This window comes from Trichechus manatus, unplaced genomic scaffold, assembly GCF_000243295.1.
Source record: "Trichechus manatus latirostris isolate Lorelei unplaced genomic scaffold, TriManLat1.0 scaffold00132, whole genome shotgun sequence".
Lineage (NCBI taxonomy): Eukaryota > Metazoa > Chordata > Mammalia > Sirenia > Trichechidae > Trichechus > Trichechus manatus.
This window is the reverse complement of record NW_004444068.1, coordinates 2,308,721-2,326,031: the sequence shown is the minus strand read 5'-3', so window position 1 is coordinate 2,326,031 and position 17,311 is coordinate 2,308,721. Positions and strand designations below refer to the sequence as shown.

General features: G+C 37.1%; 1 protein-coding gene across 8 annotated transcripts in view; it reads right to left on the bottom strand.

Annotated features, from left to right (window-relative positions):
- Window positions 1-17,311, bottom strand: part of TFDP2 (transcription factor Dp-2) — a 230,826-nt gene that overhangs the window by 43,769 nt on the left and 169,746 nt on the right. For 7 of the 8 annotated variants that reach the window (XM_023739335.1, XM_023739334.1, XM_023739339.1 and 4 more), the window contains 3 exons: window positions 10,348-10,451; window positions 2,682-2,803; window positions 984-1,031 (listed from right to left, as the gene is read on the bottom strand). In XM_023739335.1, the coding sequence (XP_023595103.1) occupies window positions 984-1,031; window positions 2,682-2,803; window positions 10,348-10,451 (274 nt within the window). Of the gene's footprint in view, window positions 1-983; window positions 1,032-2,681; window positions 2,804-10,347; window positions 10,452-17,311 lie in introns of those variants that run through there. The other variant, XM_023739336.1, reaches the window with a different exon arrangement.

Genomic DNA, 17,311 nt, shown 5'->3' with positions numbered 1-17,311 from the left:
TGAAAGAGACAGAAAGAATTTTGTTTCCTATATGTTCTCTATACTGGTAGCACATTGGTGCCACCAATCCTAAGAAGAGTTCCATTTTAACAGAGGCCTTGAACATCGCTAAGTACGTCTGTAAGAACGTGTACTGCTGCCATTTCCAAGGATAAATGCAAAGAGATACCAGTGAGTTTAAAAAAGAACTTTCCAGTAGAGAGAAAAGAATATTTTATCATATATTTCTGTATGATACATCAGTTTCTTAGTGTGATTTTATCATTCAAAAGACTAAACAGTTAAGACCCAAGGAGCAAGGAAAAAAGGCCATCAAGGAACTAAAGCAGCAGTAGTGTCAATACAAGAGAATATACATTCTTTATTTATTTATACTCCCAAGGTCCTCATTCTGAGGCCATTCACTCTTATTTTAGACACAATCCTAGCACACCTGGCCATCTAGTTTCTCAGTGCACAGCAAGTCAGAGATAGCAAATTAGAAAATATGAAAGACAGAAAACTACTTTATTGAGAGCATATGACCTTAACAGGAGGAAGGAGATTAAAACATCATTAAAAAAAAAAAACATTGCAAAATCTTAGAATCAAAAATAAACTTAAGAAGCATAGCTGGCCAGGTTTTATTTAGACTAGGGACAACCTCAGAGAGTTCAACTGCCTCTGAGATGCCATTCTTATTTTAACATAGTGCAACATTAATATGGCTCCTATTATACTGGCCTGCAAAGAGTATTGAACTTAGGTTCAAATAATGATCCTAAGTGGTTAGTTTTTAACCCTGGGGTTTCTAACTTGGTAGGCATTTATATTTTATTTAACAGACCACAGGTGATTCTGATGGACATCTGGAATTGAGAATCACAGTCCTAATATACTAAGGAAAGGAAACATCTCATTACTTAAACTAGAATATAGTCTGGGCACCAAACTCCCTCCACACACTAGAATCTCCCCAACAAAATACTTACACTTACACTCACCTTTCTGAAAAATCTGAGTCTATAAATTCTCTAGCCCGTTTTCTATCACTAAAAAGAAAAAAGATAGCATAAAAAGAACACATATATAAACACAACTTTCTTTCATTAATAATTTATTGTAACTTGTCTAATTCCACACTGAATGTATAAAAATAACAAATGAGACATATACATAAAGTAAAAACTTAATTTTATCATGGGGCCAAGAAATCACAACACAGTACAGTTGAAATGAGCTCAATCAATCTTTAGAAAGGAAAACACTGCAAATTTTCAAAGAAGAGAGAAAAGTTGTATTCACTGTAGAATGACTGATTACAAAAATGCTGGACAATCATGCAACTCCCAATATATAGCACAACTAGGACTGCAAATATCCAAACCCTGTAACTTCTGGGCCAACGCTACTGGCACAGGCTTAGCTCTCACCTAATTTTTCAAGGTTATGCTGAAATATATCTTCTAGACGTACATGAGAATTTTTATAAGAACTGAATAAAGGTCATGGGATTATAGGTGATCCTATCATTTCATCACATTTGATAATGGAAAAGTATGTATACAGACCAGACTCCTCTTCTCTCTCTCTCTCTCTCTCTCTCGCGCGCGCGTGTGTGTGTATGGTTTAAAGAACTTTGCCAGGATTCCTTAATTAATTTGTTATTTCCTTAATTCATCTGATATCCTTTAAGCAAGGAGATTCGTAGTCAACTAACATTGTTCGCTTGCTAGAACTCAAACACGTAAGTCAATAACGAAACTACCAGCCCTATGTGCCACCATGGAAATAACTTGAAATTGAAGACAAAATGAGGTTCTGAGCTGTGTATCTTACAATTCTTCTTCTTATTAGTTTATGGAAGGATAAAGCACTAAAATTATAAGACACAAAGAATGGTTGAGTAAGTTACAGGCAAAGATGAAAAATATGAAACTATGATACTAAAAGTTGCAAATTAATATAGAAGGAACTGACTTAATCGTCCGGTGTTTAAAAGAACCAAGGGAAAGCAACGAGTTTTTAATATATTTGGCCTCTTTGTTTTAACTAGGTTTTTTTTTTGGTTTTTAAGGAAATAATAATTCACAGGGAAAATTCTGATTATAGTAATAATTAACGTGTTTCTTATGTATATTAAAACAATACAAAATATAGTTTTTATATCTCCAAAGCAGCTAAATGTTGTAATCATAGCAACTAGTCCTATTTCAGAGTTGAAAAAAGTCAGAAGATTCAGTTACAAGCTATTGTACTGTTATTCATTTAAAAATGGTTGCTCCAGTGATGATTCATATCTAAAATGTAAAGTAAAATAAAACAGGTGATTTTAAAGAAAACACATAAGGTATTAAGAACTAGACCAACCTAGGAGTCCCTGGGTGGTGCAAACAGTTAGCACACTCGGCTGCTAACTAAAAGGTTGGAGGTTCAAGTCCACTCAGAGGTGCATTGGAAGAAAAGCCTGGCAATCTACTTATAACAACCAAGCTATTGAAAACCCTATGGAGCACAGTTCTACTCTGACACACACGGGGTTACCATGAATCAAAGCTGACTTGATGGCAACTGGTTTACCTGTTTTGTTTTTCTAAGATTAATATAAAACAAGAACAGAAGACAAGATGGTGACAAAAAAGGTCAGAACTTAAAAAAAAAAAACAACAGTTTTTAAAAATAGTAAATTATAACATTCTTACCCTGGGACCCAGCCAGTAGCCTCTGCTATGTGTGTCTGAGTAACCATTGCTGGTGCAGGGGTATACGGACTCCCAATCAGAACACTTCCTGAACTGGTTAGTCTCTGTGGTGTGCTTATAATCTGCAAAGTTAGGAACAAAGAAAACAGTATTCTTAGATATTAAGAAAAAGCTACAGGCAGAAAATAATGTTGACAGTTAACTTACACACAAGGAGGAAACTCTGCTGCTTAAAATGTACTTATCACCTAAAATATAAGCAATACCTTTGATTTGCTTACATCCTAGGATCTTGAAGCACAAGTATCCTGAATACTGACATCTAAACGAGGTCACAATGCAGGTTTCAACAAGCGAAGAGCAATTTGGAAGGGTTAAGCTGGCAACTGGCATTGCTTTAAAAAATCAGGAAAATAAAAAGCTTTCTTTGAGATTATGGAAGCTAAATGCCACAGAGCTTCCTTTACTAGAACAAGGATAACAGCATATCAGATTTTCCCAGTCCATTATATATACAAAGACACTATATAATTTGGATTATTGTATAGATGAAGTATATATTATCAATGCAATTATATAGATGCAATTTTTTTCAAGAACATCTCCCCATGTCATTAAACACTCTTCAAAGACATTTTAAGATCATAAAACATTCCACCACCTGGATTTATTATTCCCTTATTGTTATATGTATATGGATTCTCAACTCACATTTGTGCAATAATCTTGGCCTAAATTTTTATTTCCTAAGGATAGACTCCAGAAAGGGAACTAATGCAACTGTGAATACGGACTTTTAAAAGGTTCCTTGATATGTGTTACCAAACTCTCAGGTTTTCTTACAATTTTCATTGGTAAACAGAACGTATTTTTTTCCAAAGATGTTTGTAATAGTTAATACAAACTACCAATGTGGCACCCTAGTATTATCTTTTAAAGTATTTTCATCAAAAAAATAAGGGTACCTCGGATATCCTTTTAACGCAGTACTGAAGTCACTCCTGAGGTTCACCTTTCAGCCAAAGATTAAAACAAACAATGACACATGCAGTTCAACCATGTATATGAGACTAAATGGGCACACCAGCCCAGGGGCAAGGACAAGAAGGCAGGAAGGCACAGGAAAGCTGGATGAATGGAAATGGGGAACCCGAGGTTGAGGAGCAGAGAATGTTGTGGGACTGGCAACCAACGTCATGAAACAATATGTGTATTAATTGTTTAATGAGAAATTAATTTGCTCTGTAAACTTTCACCTAAAGCACAATAAAAATAAATAAATAAAAAATAAGAGCATATTTTAGAGAAGGGAGTTATTAATGAAACAAGATTGGTCCTATGTTGATAATTGTTGAAGCAATTGCTGAGTACATAGAGGTTTTCTCTATTTTTGTATAGGTTTGAAATTTTCCACAATAGTAAGTTTTTTTTTCTTTCAAGTTCCAATTAAGAAGTAAAAGCATCTGTATGAACTATATATAATTTTAAAGAAAAAAACAGCTCTTAAAACAAAAGAAATCGTTCTATTTCTACTGCATATCAAAGTGCGAATTCCTGTCTCCCTGAGGGACTGAAACATGTTTCTAGAGCCACAGAGTCTAAGTTGACTCATTGGTTCAACTATAATGTATGATTCCCCTTAAGCTGGTTGCTAACTTGTTCCATATGGAACCAAAAGAAGGATTCGAATGCATTTCAATCTCTTAATTTGCATTTGAAGGAAACAGTCCAGCAATAACCTCTGAATTATACAAACAGTTCAAACTTAGTTATTAAAGTCCAATCAACGTTTAGCCATTTACTAAATATTTAAGAACTTTATCATCTGCATTTGGGATTATGCCAGTTTGAGGGTAGGTGGATATTACCACCTGTAAACACGCAAGAAATAATTTAATAAGTTAATTTTATAGTTAATAATAAAAAAAGACAATAATACTGACAGATGTCCAGAGAATTGTCATTGTCTACAAAATGCCCAGGATTATTACACAAGGCATTCAGAAGTTTGCCTCATGAGAAAACGTAATTTCTAGACAATGTGTTTGTACCTCTCATCAAATTCTGCTTGGCTTTCTAAAGTACCTCCCACCCCCAGCCCTCACGTCAGTGGAAGATTTTTTTTTTTTTTTAAATTGTGCTTTAGGTGAAAGTTTACAGCTCAAGCTAGTTTCTCATACAAACATTTATACACAGTTATTATGTGACCTTATTTGCCATCCCTACAATGTGACCACGCATTCCTCTTTTCTCAGTGGAAGATCTTTAAGGGCAGAGAAAGTGCCCTGCTCAATTGTGTTCTTTGCAAAGCTTAGCAGTGTTAGGAGACGCTCATAAAGAAGGCACAATACATATTTACTGAACTGAGACAGAAGACTCAACTTTTAAAACACTGAAATGAAGTCGTTTCTTTGCTCACTATATGCTAGAGGGATTATATAAAATTGAGTAAGAAAATATAAAGAGCAGAGTTCTCACCAATCACTACCTCATACAATCATTCTCTATTATGCTGATCTTGGGTACTGACAGCTTAAGAAAGAGAATTTGAGTATCTGATCAGTCTGGTCTACTCTTCCTAGAACAAGAGTCTCCAAAAAGCAACCCTAAGCATTCTAACTCACCCTTGAAACAGACTGTATTACCTGTGCAATGTTATTAATTAGGGAATTCTTTTTCTATATCTGCTTGTTATTAGTAGCCTACAAGCTCCTCATTTTTACCTGACTTAAAGGGTAAAGAAAAGAACAAAGAAGGAAAACAGGAAGTAGAGAAAAACTGGATGTTTATTGAGCAGGACTGTGGAAATGAACTGCTGTGTACTAGTAGTTCTTGTTTATTTTCTTTCTCAACATCAGATGTTAGTTGATCTTCTTCCTTGCTGATCTGAGAGTTACTATCTCTACCAATACCCTGTGCCTTTCTCCTAGCACAGGGTCTGCTATATAGTAAGCCCTTAATAAACATTTCCTGAATGAATAAATTGGAAGGATGAGAGACTTGAATTGAAAGAACAAGTCAGAAGAACACGTGAGACGCGCTGAACTCCTAAACTAGGATACTAGTCATGAGCTGGAAGAGATGAAACCAAAGGAAAGTCAACAGGATGTGATCACCACTGAGTACAGGCGATTTTGTTTCTATGGGTGATGAGCTGGACATGCTTTATAACCCTGAACCTTAATTTTGAAATCCCTAATTAAAACTAGAGGTTAAAACATAGGTCTAATATTCAGTTGATCTGACTAAGAAAAGTGAGCGTTTACTTTAAATTTCAGAGCTTCTCCCAAATAAACAAAAGGCATTTGTAATTTAAATGTAATCATGTGGATTCTCTGACAATAGGTTACAGTTAGGCTGTGAAAATGATAGAGCAATTGAATCTCATTCTGGAGATTTTCTGCCCTCAATCAATATACCTTATATACTACTGCCATCTACAGTAAGAAAAGTCAAGAAAGCTTATGTATTCTGAAGGGAAAAATAATCTACATAATTATAAAGTGCTATATTAAAGGATTTCCTTTTTTGACAAAATTCCAGTTTTTCACTACAAGAAACATATGATTTTTAACCTTTAAAATAAAATAACCATGATTACAAGGTAAAATTACAATCCAATAGGCTAGAATCTCACCTTCTGAACTCAGACGCTAAAAGGGAAATTTTTAGCTTTCTTTGAGATCTCTTTGAGAATCTAAGAATAAAAACAACAAACTATTCGCTGACCTCATCAGTGGGAAAAACGCAAACCTTGAAAATCTTATTGGTCCAAAGACTACAGATTAATGCTTCTGGATTAGTGAGATCTTTTAATGTCTCCCCCGTTGCCATCGAGTTGATTCCGACTCCTAGCAACCCTAAAGGACAGAGGAGAACTGCCCCACAGGGCTTCTAAGATGTAATCTTTACGGAAGCAGACTGTCACATCTTTCTCCTTTGGAGCGGCTCATGGGTTCCAACCACTGACCTTCCAGTTAGCAGCTGAGCGCTCAACCACTGTACCACCAGGGCTCCTTTTAATGTCTAGTCTGCCCTAAAAAGGGGTACTGGTGACACAAACAGTTAAGAGCTTGGCTGATAACAGAAAGGTCGGCAGTTTGAACCCACCCAGTGGCTCTCTGGGAGAAAGACCTGGCGATCTGCTTCCTTTAAGATTATAGTCAAGAAAATCCTATAAGACCATCTACTCTGTCACACGGGTCACTATGAGTCAAAATCAATTTGATGGCGCCGAATAACAATAGCCCCCTAGAGTTCTAGTTTGCCTTCAGTAAATCACGTGGTGTTTCTGGGTCTCAGTCACCTCGTCTATAAATTGAGGGAGCTGGACTACATAGTGTCTAAGATCCCTCCTAATTTTACTACCCTAAGACTTGTCAGCATTTAGAATCTTGCTCAGACTGAAGAGTTGAGTCTTGCCATTATGAGCACCTGCCATTTCTAGTTCTCTTGACTTGTCCTCGTCAACAAGTCAGAAACATATGAACACACTCAAAGTAGTTTAATCTTTTTCACATTTTCTATTCCCTCGAAGGTTTGGTTCTGTGGATGACTATAAGATCAAAGAAGTAACTCCAAATGTCTGAGTATTCTGCTTTTGACCCAAGCCATCTATCCTAAATAGGTATGACCTCTTGTCCTACCTGACAATACCGAGGGAAACATTTTAGCATAACTTATTACAGGTCTGTTACTATATGGTAGGTGGACAGCACATAACTCTTTTACTTGACTGCTGATGGGAGCTTTAGATGACCAGCTTCCTGACTCCACTTCTGTAAGTTCAAAAGTGACACTATTCTGATAACATTGTCAGAGTTTTTGTTCTGCATATGTGAAAACTCTCCGTAAAGTACTTACATCTGCTACCCTGCAGCCTCAATGGGGCCAAGGGATCTGACGAGTTGAAGGTACAAAATCCCAGTAAACAGCTCTAAGAGAGGGTAAGAACCCCAGAATAAAACAGCTACTGCTAAATTAGTTTCTACAGTCACAGAATACAACTTCAGATATTATTTTTTCCCCCTTGGAGCCTTTTGAAATTTCTATCTACCGTTAAGATTTAGCTTCCAAGAGACATGCGAAGTTTAAAGGGTAGGTAGAGAAAAAAGACTGTAAGGAGCAAATCAAACGGGTGAGGTTTTGTTCAAGAATTCTCTGACTAAACAAAATGTTTCAAAAATCATGTTGCTATTTGGAAGAAGGGGCAGGGGTTCAGAAAAGAAGATAAAGAGAATCTAGAAATGGGGGTCCTACAACAATTAGGGAATAAAAAAGACAATTCTGATTCCTGCTCCAAGGACTCAGAGCTGTGAAAAGCACCTCAGAAGTAGACAGATGAAGTGAGGTCTTGGGCTGGCCTGGTTCAAGGGAGAGCCCCAAGTCTCCTCTCCTTCTGACCTCTGTTTTGCTGATTCTGAGGCTTGCAGTGATTGGGTTAGCAGTTTACATGACTACTTAACCATTGTCAGAACTGCACTGTGTAATGACTTACATGCATATTGGTTCAAACTGACAATTTTCTTTGTAGATTAGTCCTTTGGGAAGAAATGTTACATGTTTCCAAAAGAGAAATTCAAATCTGAGCACTGGCAGTATTGCTAAAAATATCATAGAAAATATTCTTTCAAAGTAGAGGAGTACTGTAAGGACTAGACTCATAAAGCTGGGGTATATTTGTTTGATTTTGGTGTTTACATAAAAACATTTCAAAATACTGACTTAAAGGCAGGTGCCTTATTTCATTTGCACGTACTGTAGTGACTGGCAAGGGGCAAATGCTTAGCAAACGTTTGAAAACAGACCCTGAGCTACCTTGAAATGGGAACATTTACCTGAGTTTAAGGCTCTGTGAGGTTTGGTGCTAGATTACATTCTTGACATACGGACAGAAAATTGTGGGGGATCTTTAGTTTGGATTCTGCTGATGGTTAACAGTTCTTGACGGACCAAATGGCTTTCTATGCCTGAAGTGTGCGTATATAAGACTTTCTGAAATCATTATGTATGTTAAGAGATATTTTTGTCTAAGTGACTTTGAATTTAACACAGTCCACAGCGCTGACATTATGGGCCCCCAGCACCCCCCCTAAAAAAAATCCTTACTGCTCCATAAATGAGAACGTACTGAAAACAAAAAGGTATTGTTTAAATGTTTAAGCACTTTTGCTAATGGTAGTTGAGGCCGTTTAAATTAGGTGAAGTCTTGGAGCAGTTCACGTTTAAATATGGCATAGCGCACTATAGCCCAGAACTCCTGGGCTCAAGTGATCCCCCAGTGTCAGCCTCTCAAGTAGCTGGGACTACAGGCGTGCGCCACTGTGCCCAGCTTTAAATTAGCGTTTGGGTAAATATGTATGTTAAGAGAGGTGGGTGGATGTCTACGTTTAATAGAAAGCCAAAGGAACACATTCATCAAAACTTCTGATACATTCCAAATTTTCTCTTCCACTTCAACTTTTGCCATCACTCTGGCTGACTTCTATGTGATCATTCATTCACCACCACAGTCTCTCGGTACCTTGATTTCCTCAACTCTGGGGACCTTCTATCTCTACCGCAGCAATCCATTACCTGACTTGAACCCGAATATTTTCCAGAACTATTTTTCTTGTGAATGCATCTGGTCTAAAATCCTACTTTCTCACTCTAATTCCTGTCTTCCCAACTCTCTCACGTCCTCACAATGACCCTGCTCTTCGACCTCGTCAAATTTCTTATTTTCTCCTACTCTCCATTGTCCTGCCCTAAATTAAACCCTCACAGCCTGATTTCTGTTTTTTGCTGCTCTCAGCAATGTCATGCTTAGAGCATGCTTTACATTTCATATATTTTAGATAATCTTAATGAAGGCACTTGACTTTGTACACAAGCCCAATGTACTGTTTGAATTTTTTCCCTAGGAGGTTATAATTCTTTTTGTTCTCTGGTAGGATTTTAGAATATATTGAGCACTTTTCTTGAAGTATTTGGATAAAGTATTTAATCCAGGTTCACAGTTATGGCCCTACCAAATGGAATTTTTTTTAATTGGAAAACTATCAGTAAAAGTTATTTCCCTACTAAATAAGGTTTTCTGAAAGTTCTATACACATCAAGCTCTGGCATAATTAACCAAAATCTTTAGAAAAAAACAGTTAAATATTTTCCATTTTTCATTCATTATGTCTACTGCTACTGATAAAAATGAATTGGCATGCTACTTTTCCCTAAAATGTTCTTTAACACAGAAATAATTCAAATTAATAGCACTACATATAGATCATATAGATTAACTCTTAGGTACATAGTTTATGATGGTAAAGGTTTCTTTATAAGAAAAAGAAAAGAGAAGGAGAGTATAAAACATAACACATTTCAAATCAATTTAATTACGCAACTAAAAACATGAAAAGCTTCACAAAAGGAGTAAAAACCTTAATTACACGTCCAGAATCCAGATTCAAATACATGAAGATTAAACACTGAAGAGCCCAGCATCTTCTTTTTTTCCCCTTCAAGACTTACCTAACCAGTTACATTCACATAAAAACAAAACTTTTTAAACAAGCAACAGAGATAACTGAAATTGGAAAACCTGACCTAACATCTTCACTATAATTAGATTTTAAATTATTATTGCCTAAGCACAGTTTTGAACTCTAAGATTTGATGATTTTCTTACCATTTGGGGTCCAACATTCACATTTATTGGTCCTAAGGTTTTTGGTAAAATCTTTGTTGGTGAGTTGGTGTTGGGAGCTGGAAATGCGACAAATGAAATGTTACCTGAAATGATATTGAAACATTAGATTAGAGTTCTGTCATATATCATAGCCACCTTCTACCTGCCTATCTACACATCCAGAGTCACAACCTCAGTTTTGCTAAAATAATTTACAATTATCTCAAGAAGCAAATTCTAAACAAGAAACCTTACGGAAAAGCCATACTAATGACTGCTTTGTTGTAGTAAATACAATTAATTCTACTGAATAAACAATCTATAAAACAAACAGTTCCAATCTATCTGACAATTAACTACTGGGCTTTTTGCTGGTGTTTGATTTTACAGAAGAAAACATCTAGGGAATACATAATACATATCATAGCTTATATCAAATAATTGAGAAATCAAGTTAGATCTTTATTAGATGTCACAGAACAAAAAAATGTATGGAGTCTAACATGATGAAAAGTAAAATAAACATCTATTTGAATTTCTTTATAGTATATTTATAGTACAGAATTTCAAACAGTATCTGGATTTTTATATAAAATTTAATATGTTTATAAAAATGTTGAGTTTGTAGTTTTTAGGGGTTTTATAATACTAGAGGAAAAAAAACATGATGCTAACTAGCTGTTGATGTTGGGGTTTGTGGGATCCACATAGTGTTTTCAAGTGAATTTTAACAATAGATTTCAAATTAAGGTAACACAGTGCTACCAACAAAACAAAACAAAACAAAAAACCAACCAATAATTTTCTAAATTTCCATATCATCTACTTACTCCTCTGGACAAACTTCAATTTATCAATGGTTCTGTTAGAGTGTAACAAGTGGAACTGAACACAACCAATGAGTCTACCCAGGATGTATATGAAAGAGAAGAGGGCCAATATTGAGACCTGAGGGGGCAGGGAAGACAGCTAGGAGCAGGACTGAAAAAACACCTCCTTCTTAGTCTCCTTCCTCAAGCAGCTCCCTTCTTCGAGTATTTCAGATCTTGACCACATTCCTTAATCCCCTTCTCTTATCTCCTAATTCTCAGCAGATACCCATGTTTCCTGCAGTAAGTAAATTAGGCTGTAAGGTAAAATTACAGCTCTTTTTCCTCAACCTGTGAACTTATCAGCACTGGTTTAATTTTTACTTTTTTCTCTTTGAGGGGAAATACCCCTTATTCTCATATAAATTAATTCATTCACCTCTGCTTGGCTCTTTCTGATTCCTCGGGAATCTCACCCATCCATTATCTATTCTGCCTCCTGAGTTTCAACTATACCATTAGCTTTCTTTCTGCCCATCTGCCATCATGGACCATTCTCCCTAAAATTCCATGTTTTCAAGTCAAATTCTTGATCTTTCTCATATCCACTCAGCAAGGCTTAGTACCCAAATCTGCTTCTCTTTCATGTTCTCAGTCTTGTTATATGACTGAGTCTTGACAAAGCATTGGCATATGATCATCACCATCAGCCACCCAGTGACCCAAACCAGAAATAATCTTCCCTCAACTTTGCCTCTCAACCCCCTCCCTCATACAACTGACCACAATATCCTCCTTGTTTTCTCCTTAACTTGGTTCCTTTGTGCCCCTGCATTTGTTTAATTTGGAACTTCATCAGTTCTGGCGTGAACAAAGTTACCCTCTAAGTCAGCAGTTCACAACTGTGGTTGAACACTGGAATCACCTAGCGAGCAATAAAAAAAAACACCAATGTCTACGTCTGATCCCTGGGCTGCTGATATAATTGATGTAGGGTGAACCCGGGCATCAGATTGTTAAAAGTTGTCCACATGGTTCCAATGTACAGCTGGGCTGATCACCACTGCTCTAACTGGATATCCTGCCTCAAATAGTTTCCTTGCCCCTCCCCATGTCTGTAACAAACCAGTCTTTTAACTGGTAAAACTATTTTGGGCACTCACCTACTTAAGGCCTTCAAGGACTCAATAACACTTTCTGAATAGCTCTCAAACTCCTCAACGAGGCATTTGAAAATCTTACCTCTGCCTCCCTTCTCAGCTTCATCTTCAGCTACGCCCCTACATGTACCCTACTCTGCAACTAGATTAAATATTTGCAGTTCCAGAAAGGTTCCAGTTCAACCACCCCAGCTTTGGTGCACACCCTTCCTTCTGCTGGTAATGCCATTCTCTGCTGGGCCAGCTCCTACCAGCACTTCAAAATGGACACATTCCATACAATTTACTGACTGATTGCCATGTGCCATACTCTCTACTCCAGGAGCTTCCTTCCCACATATACACCATTGCATTAATGCTTACAAAAAAGTGTGAAACAGATTATTACTAACTGTTTTACACACGAAGACATTGAGATGAGTGAGGAGACAGAATCTGTATAAAGTTCTATAGATAGAGAGCGCCATAGTTCTACCTCAAAGTCCATGTATACTCTGTGTGTCACCTCTACCTTAAAAGCTGTCCCCAGACTCTGCAGTCCAGGTATTAGATGCCCCTCTTCTGGATTTTCATAAAACCTGTTATTCTTTATTTTTAGTTATCTACTGTAAGTGGGCTATGTCTCTCGATTTTCTATCTGAGCACCTAGCTTAGTCCCTGGCACAAAATATGTGCACAAAACTATAAATACGGTTTGATCAGCACAGCTGGAGCTATTACCTTCTTAATCCAGATGTCATACTTCCTGCAATGCTACCTGAAGTACATTCTTTGTTATTTTCAACAGGGATCGTAACTCATACAGAGTTTGCAATTAACTTAAACATCAGGTCATTTGTTTATTGTTTTTGTTTTCAAAACATGACTGGCTCACCAGTATTATCAAATAAAATTTCCCCACCTTGTAACTGTGCAACTAACTTATTTATTTTACTTAAAATGCATGCCTTATCAATTGAGGTTAATATCGTAACTCCCCAAACATACTTATTCACCTGTTGAAGAATTCAGTTAGGTGGAGAATAATAATGATTCTAGCGATAATGGCAGCTATGTAATTGGTAGACAAGTGCCTTAAACTCAATCCCAGGTGGGAGAAGAATACACCACAGAGCTGTGTGAGAAAGAACACAGCCCTGAAAATGTCTGGCTCTCCAAAGTTGGTTTTAAAAATGATCTCAACGCTGCTGACAGTTTTAGATGAGATCATCTCTGCTACACCATATTAGAAGCAAAAGTAAAAGATAGGCAAAAAAACAACTGAAGCAAGAAACACGAAAAACATCATTAAAGTTAGGGAGCAGATAGGTCATAATTTTAAACTTCAAGTAATAAAGGAAGATGAGAACACAAAACTTTGGTCAAAAGAAGAAAGAAATAATTAAAACCAGATCTGTCATGCCAATTAAAATACCAAGAGAATTTAGAGGGAACATAGTAAATTTGACAACTTGATACTAAAGAGGATCTGGAAGAGTAAAAGCAGAAGACAGACAAGATAATTTTGAAAAAAGGGAATAATGGGGAAGAAGTGAACTTTGGCCTACTAGGTTTCAAAATTATTAAAAAGCTACAGTAATTGAAATAATGTGGTACTAGCAAAGGAGCAAGAAACTGACAGTGAACTAAAAAATGAGTTAATTTATGTATAAAAATTCTGTATATGGTATGGTAAAGGTAGCATTTCAAATCAATCGGAAAAGGGTGGATTACGTAAGCAATGATGTTGGGACAAGAGACTGTCCATCTGGATAAGAGAAACCTTAGATTTCAACTTCTCACCCTGCACAAAAATAAATTCCAGAAAGATAAAACATTTAAATATAAAAATTAAAACCATAAAAGTATTAGAAGAAAATACTAGAAGACAACTCATATTCATGGATCAAAAGATTTGCATTGTTAACTTGGCAATACTCTCCAAATTAATGTACAGATGCAATGCAATCCCTATCAGATTCCCAGCTGACTTCTTTGTAGAAAATGACAAGCTGATTTTATAAAATTCATATGGAATTGCAAGGGACCTGCTATGGATTGAACTGTGTCCCCCCAAAATACGTGTTGTAAATCCTAACCTCTAAGCTTGTAGTTATAATCCCATTTGGGAATGAGTTTTCTGTTATGTTAATGAGGCAGGATTAGTATAGGGTGTGTGTCTTAGTTATCTAGTGCTGCTATAACAGAAATACTGCAAGTGGATGGCTTTAACAAACAGAAATTTATTCTCTCACTGTCTAGGAGGCTAGAAGTTCGAATTCAGGGTGCCAACTCCCGGGGAAGGCTTTCTTTCTCTGTGGGCTCTGGGGAAAGGTCCTTGTCATCAATCTTCCCCTGGTCTAAGAGCTTCTCAGTGCAGGGACCCTGGGTCCAAACGACATGCTCTGCTTCCAGTGCTTCTTTCTTGGTGGCATGAGGTCCCTATCCTTCTGCTCACTTTTCTCTCCTTGTATTTCTTCTAAGATAACAGGTGATGCAGGCCACATCCCAGGGAAACTTCCTTTACATCTGATTAAGGATGTGACCTGAGTAAGAGTATTGTACCTCATCTGAATCTTCTTTAAATAATCTAATATTGCCTCACTAACCACAGAGATTAGGATTTACAACACAGGAAGATTACATCAAATTACAAAATGGAGGGCAACCACACAATACTGGGAATCATGGCCTAGCCAAGTTGACACATATTTTGGTGGGACATAATTCAATCCAGGACAGTGTCTTGAGTTAATCTCTTACAAGAGATAAAAAGAGCAGATTAGGCAAGCTGAGATGGGGAAAGAGAGATGTGAAGCCACAGGAAGACTTCCCAGGAGGAGAGGCTCAAAAGAGACAAGGACCTTCCTCCAGAGCCAACAGGGAGAGAGAAAGCCTTTCCCTAGAGACTGTACCCTAAATTTGGACTTCTAGCCTCCTAAACTATAAGAAAATAAACTTCTGTTTGTTAAAGCCAGCCACTTGTGATATTTCTGTTATAGCAGCACTGGATAACTAAGACAGGACCCAAACAAAACAACCTTGGGAGAGAAGAACAAAGCAGGTAGACTCACACTTCCCCATTCCAAAACTTTTACTACATGGCAAGGGTAATCAAGACAGTGCGGTACCAGCATAAGGACAGATCAATGGAATGGAATTAGGGAGTCCAGAAATAAAAACCATGAGTCTGTGTTCAACTTATTTTCAACAAGGGTGTCAAGACCATTCAATGGGGAAAGAAAAGTCTTTTATCAAATGGTGTTGGGACAGCTGTATAGCCACATACAAAAGTTGGATTCCTACCTCACACCATATATAAAAATTAACTCAAAATGGCTCAAACACCTAAATGTAAGAGTTAAAGCTATGAGACTCTTAGAAGAAAACATAGGGGTATATCTTCATAACTTCAGATTTTGCAATGGATTCTTAGATATGACACCTAAAATACGAGCAACAAAAGAAAAAAATAGATAAATTGGACTTCATCAAAATAAAAACTTTTGTGCTTCAAAGTGCACTATCAAAAAGGTGAAAAGGCAACCTACAGAATGGCAGAAATATTTGTAAATAATATATCTAATACGGAACATATATCTAGAATATATACAGAACTCTTACAACTCAATAATAAAAGGCAAATAACCCAATTTAAAAATGGGCAAATGATCTGAAGAGGTATTTCTCCAAGGAAGATTATACACATGCCCAACAAGCACATGAAAAGATGCTCACCATCATTAGCTATTAGGGAAATGCAAATCAAAACCTAATGAGATACCACTTCACACCCACTAGGATCGCTAGAAATAAAAAGTCAAACAATAACAAGTGCTGGCAAAGATGTGAGAAAATCAGAACCCTCGTGGGCAGCTGGTGGGAATGTAAAATAGTGTAGTTGCTTTGGAAAACAGTGTGGAAGTTCCTCAAAAGGTTGAACACAGAATTACCACATGACTCAGCAATCCCACTCCTAGGTATACACTCAAGAGAAATAAAAACATGTGTTCATGCCAAAACTTGTACAAGAATGTTTATAGGACCATTATTTATAACAGCCAAAAGATAAGAAGTGCTGATACATGCCACAACGTGAATGAAGCTTGAAAACATTATACTAAATGAGAGAAGCCAGTCACAAAAGATCACAAATTATATGACACCATTTATATGAAATGTCCGGAATAGGCAAATTTATAGAGATAGAAAGTAGACCAGTGGTTGCTTAGTGCTGGGAGGAGGGTGAGGGAGATTGGGAGTATGGTTAAATGAGTTCCTTTATGTGGCCTTTTGCCTTGGTTCTTTGGAAAAACAGCTTGAGAGATCGTTCCCCTTAGCCCTGAGGAGTTACCTTTGCCCTAGTTTTCTGTCCCAGAGGGTTTGTTACCTTGTCCAGACTGACTAACATTTCCAGGGTAAACTGTAAACAACTTTTGTCTGGCCCTGGGCTGCAGCCTGCCCTGTGACTGGTATGTACCTTGCAGGAATTGGTCAATAGACTATGCAAATGAAGTGTCTGTAGCCTCATATGCAAATGAAGTCTCTGTGGTCTAGGAGAGGGGACTGATCGTTTTGTGGCCCCCTGCTGGGAGGGGCCATGTCTTGAAATTGACAGAGTTGTTGATATATGCAGCCAACCCCACAGAAGCTTTTCAGACAGAAAGAAGCAGAAGAGAAGCAACAGGAAGAAGCAGAAGGAAGAAAGAAGGGAGAAAAGAGAAGAAGCTGAGAGAGGAAGCAAAGAATCTCCTAAAAGAGATGTAACACTGATGTCATGGATTGAATTGTGTCCCCCAAAAAATGTGTGTGGCAACTTGGCTAGGTCATGATCCCCAGTATTGTATGATTGTGTTATCTGATGTGATGTCCTTATGTGTTGTAAACTCTACCACTATGATGAGATTATATGTGATCTCCTCATGTGTTGTAAATTCTATCACTCTGATGAGGTTACATTGATGAGGTTGACAAGATCAGTGTCTTAATGCAATCTCTTTTGAGATATAAAAGAGA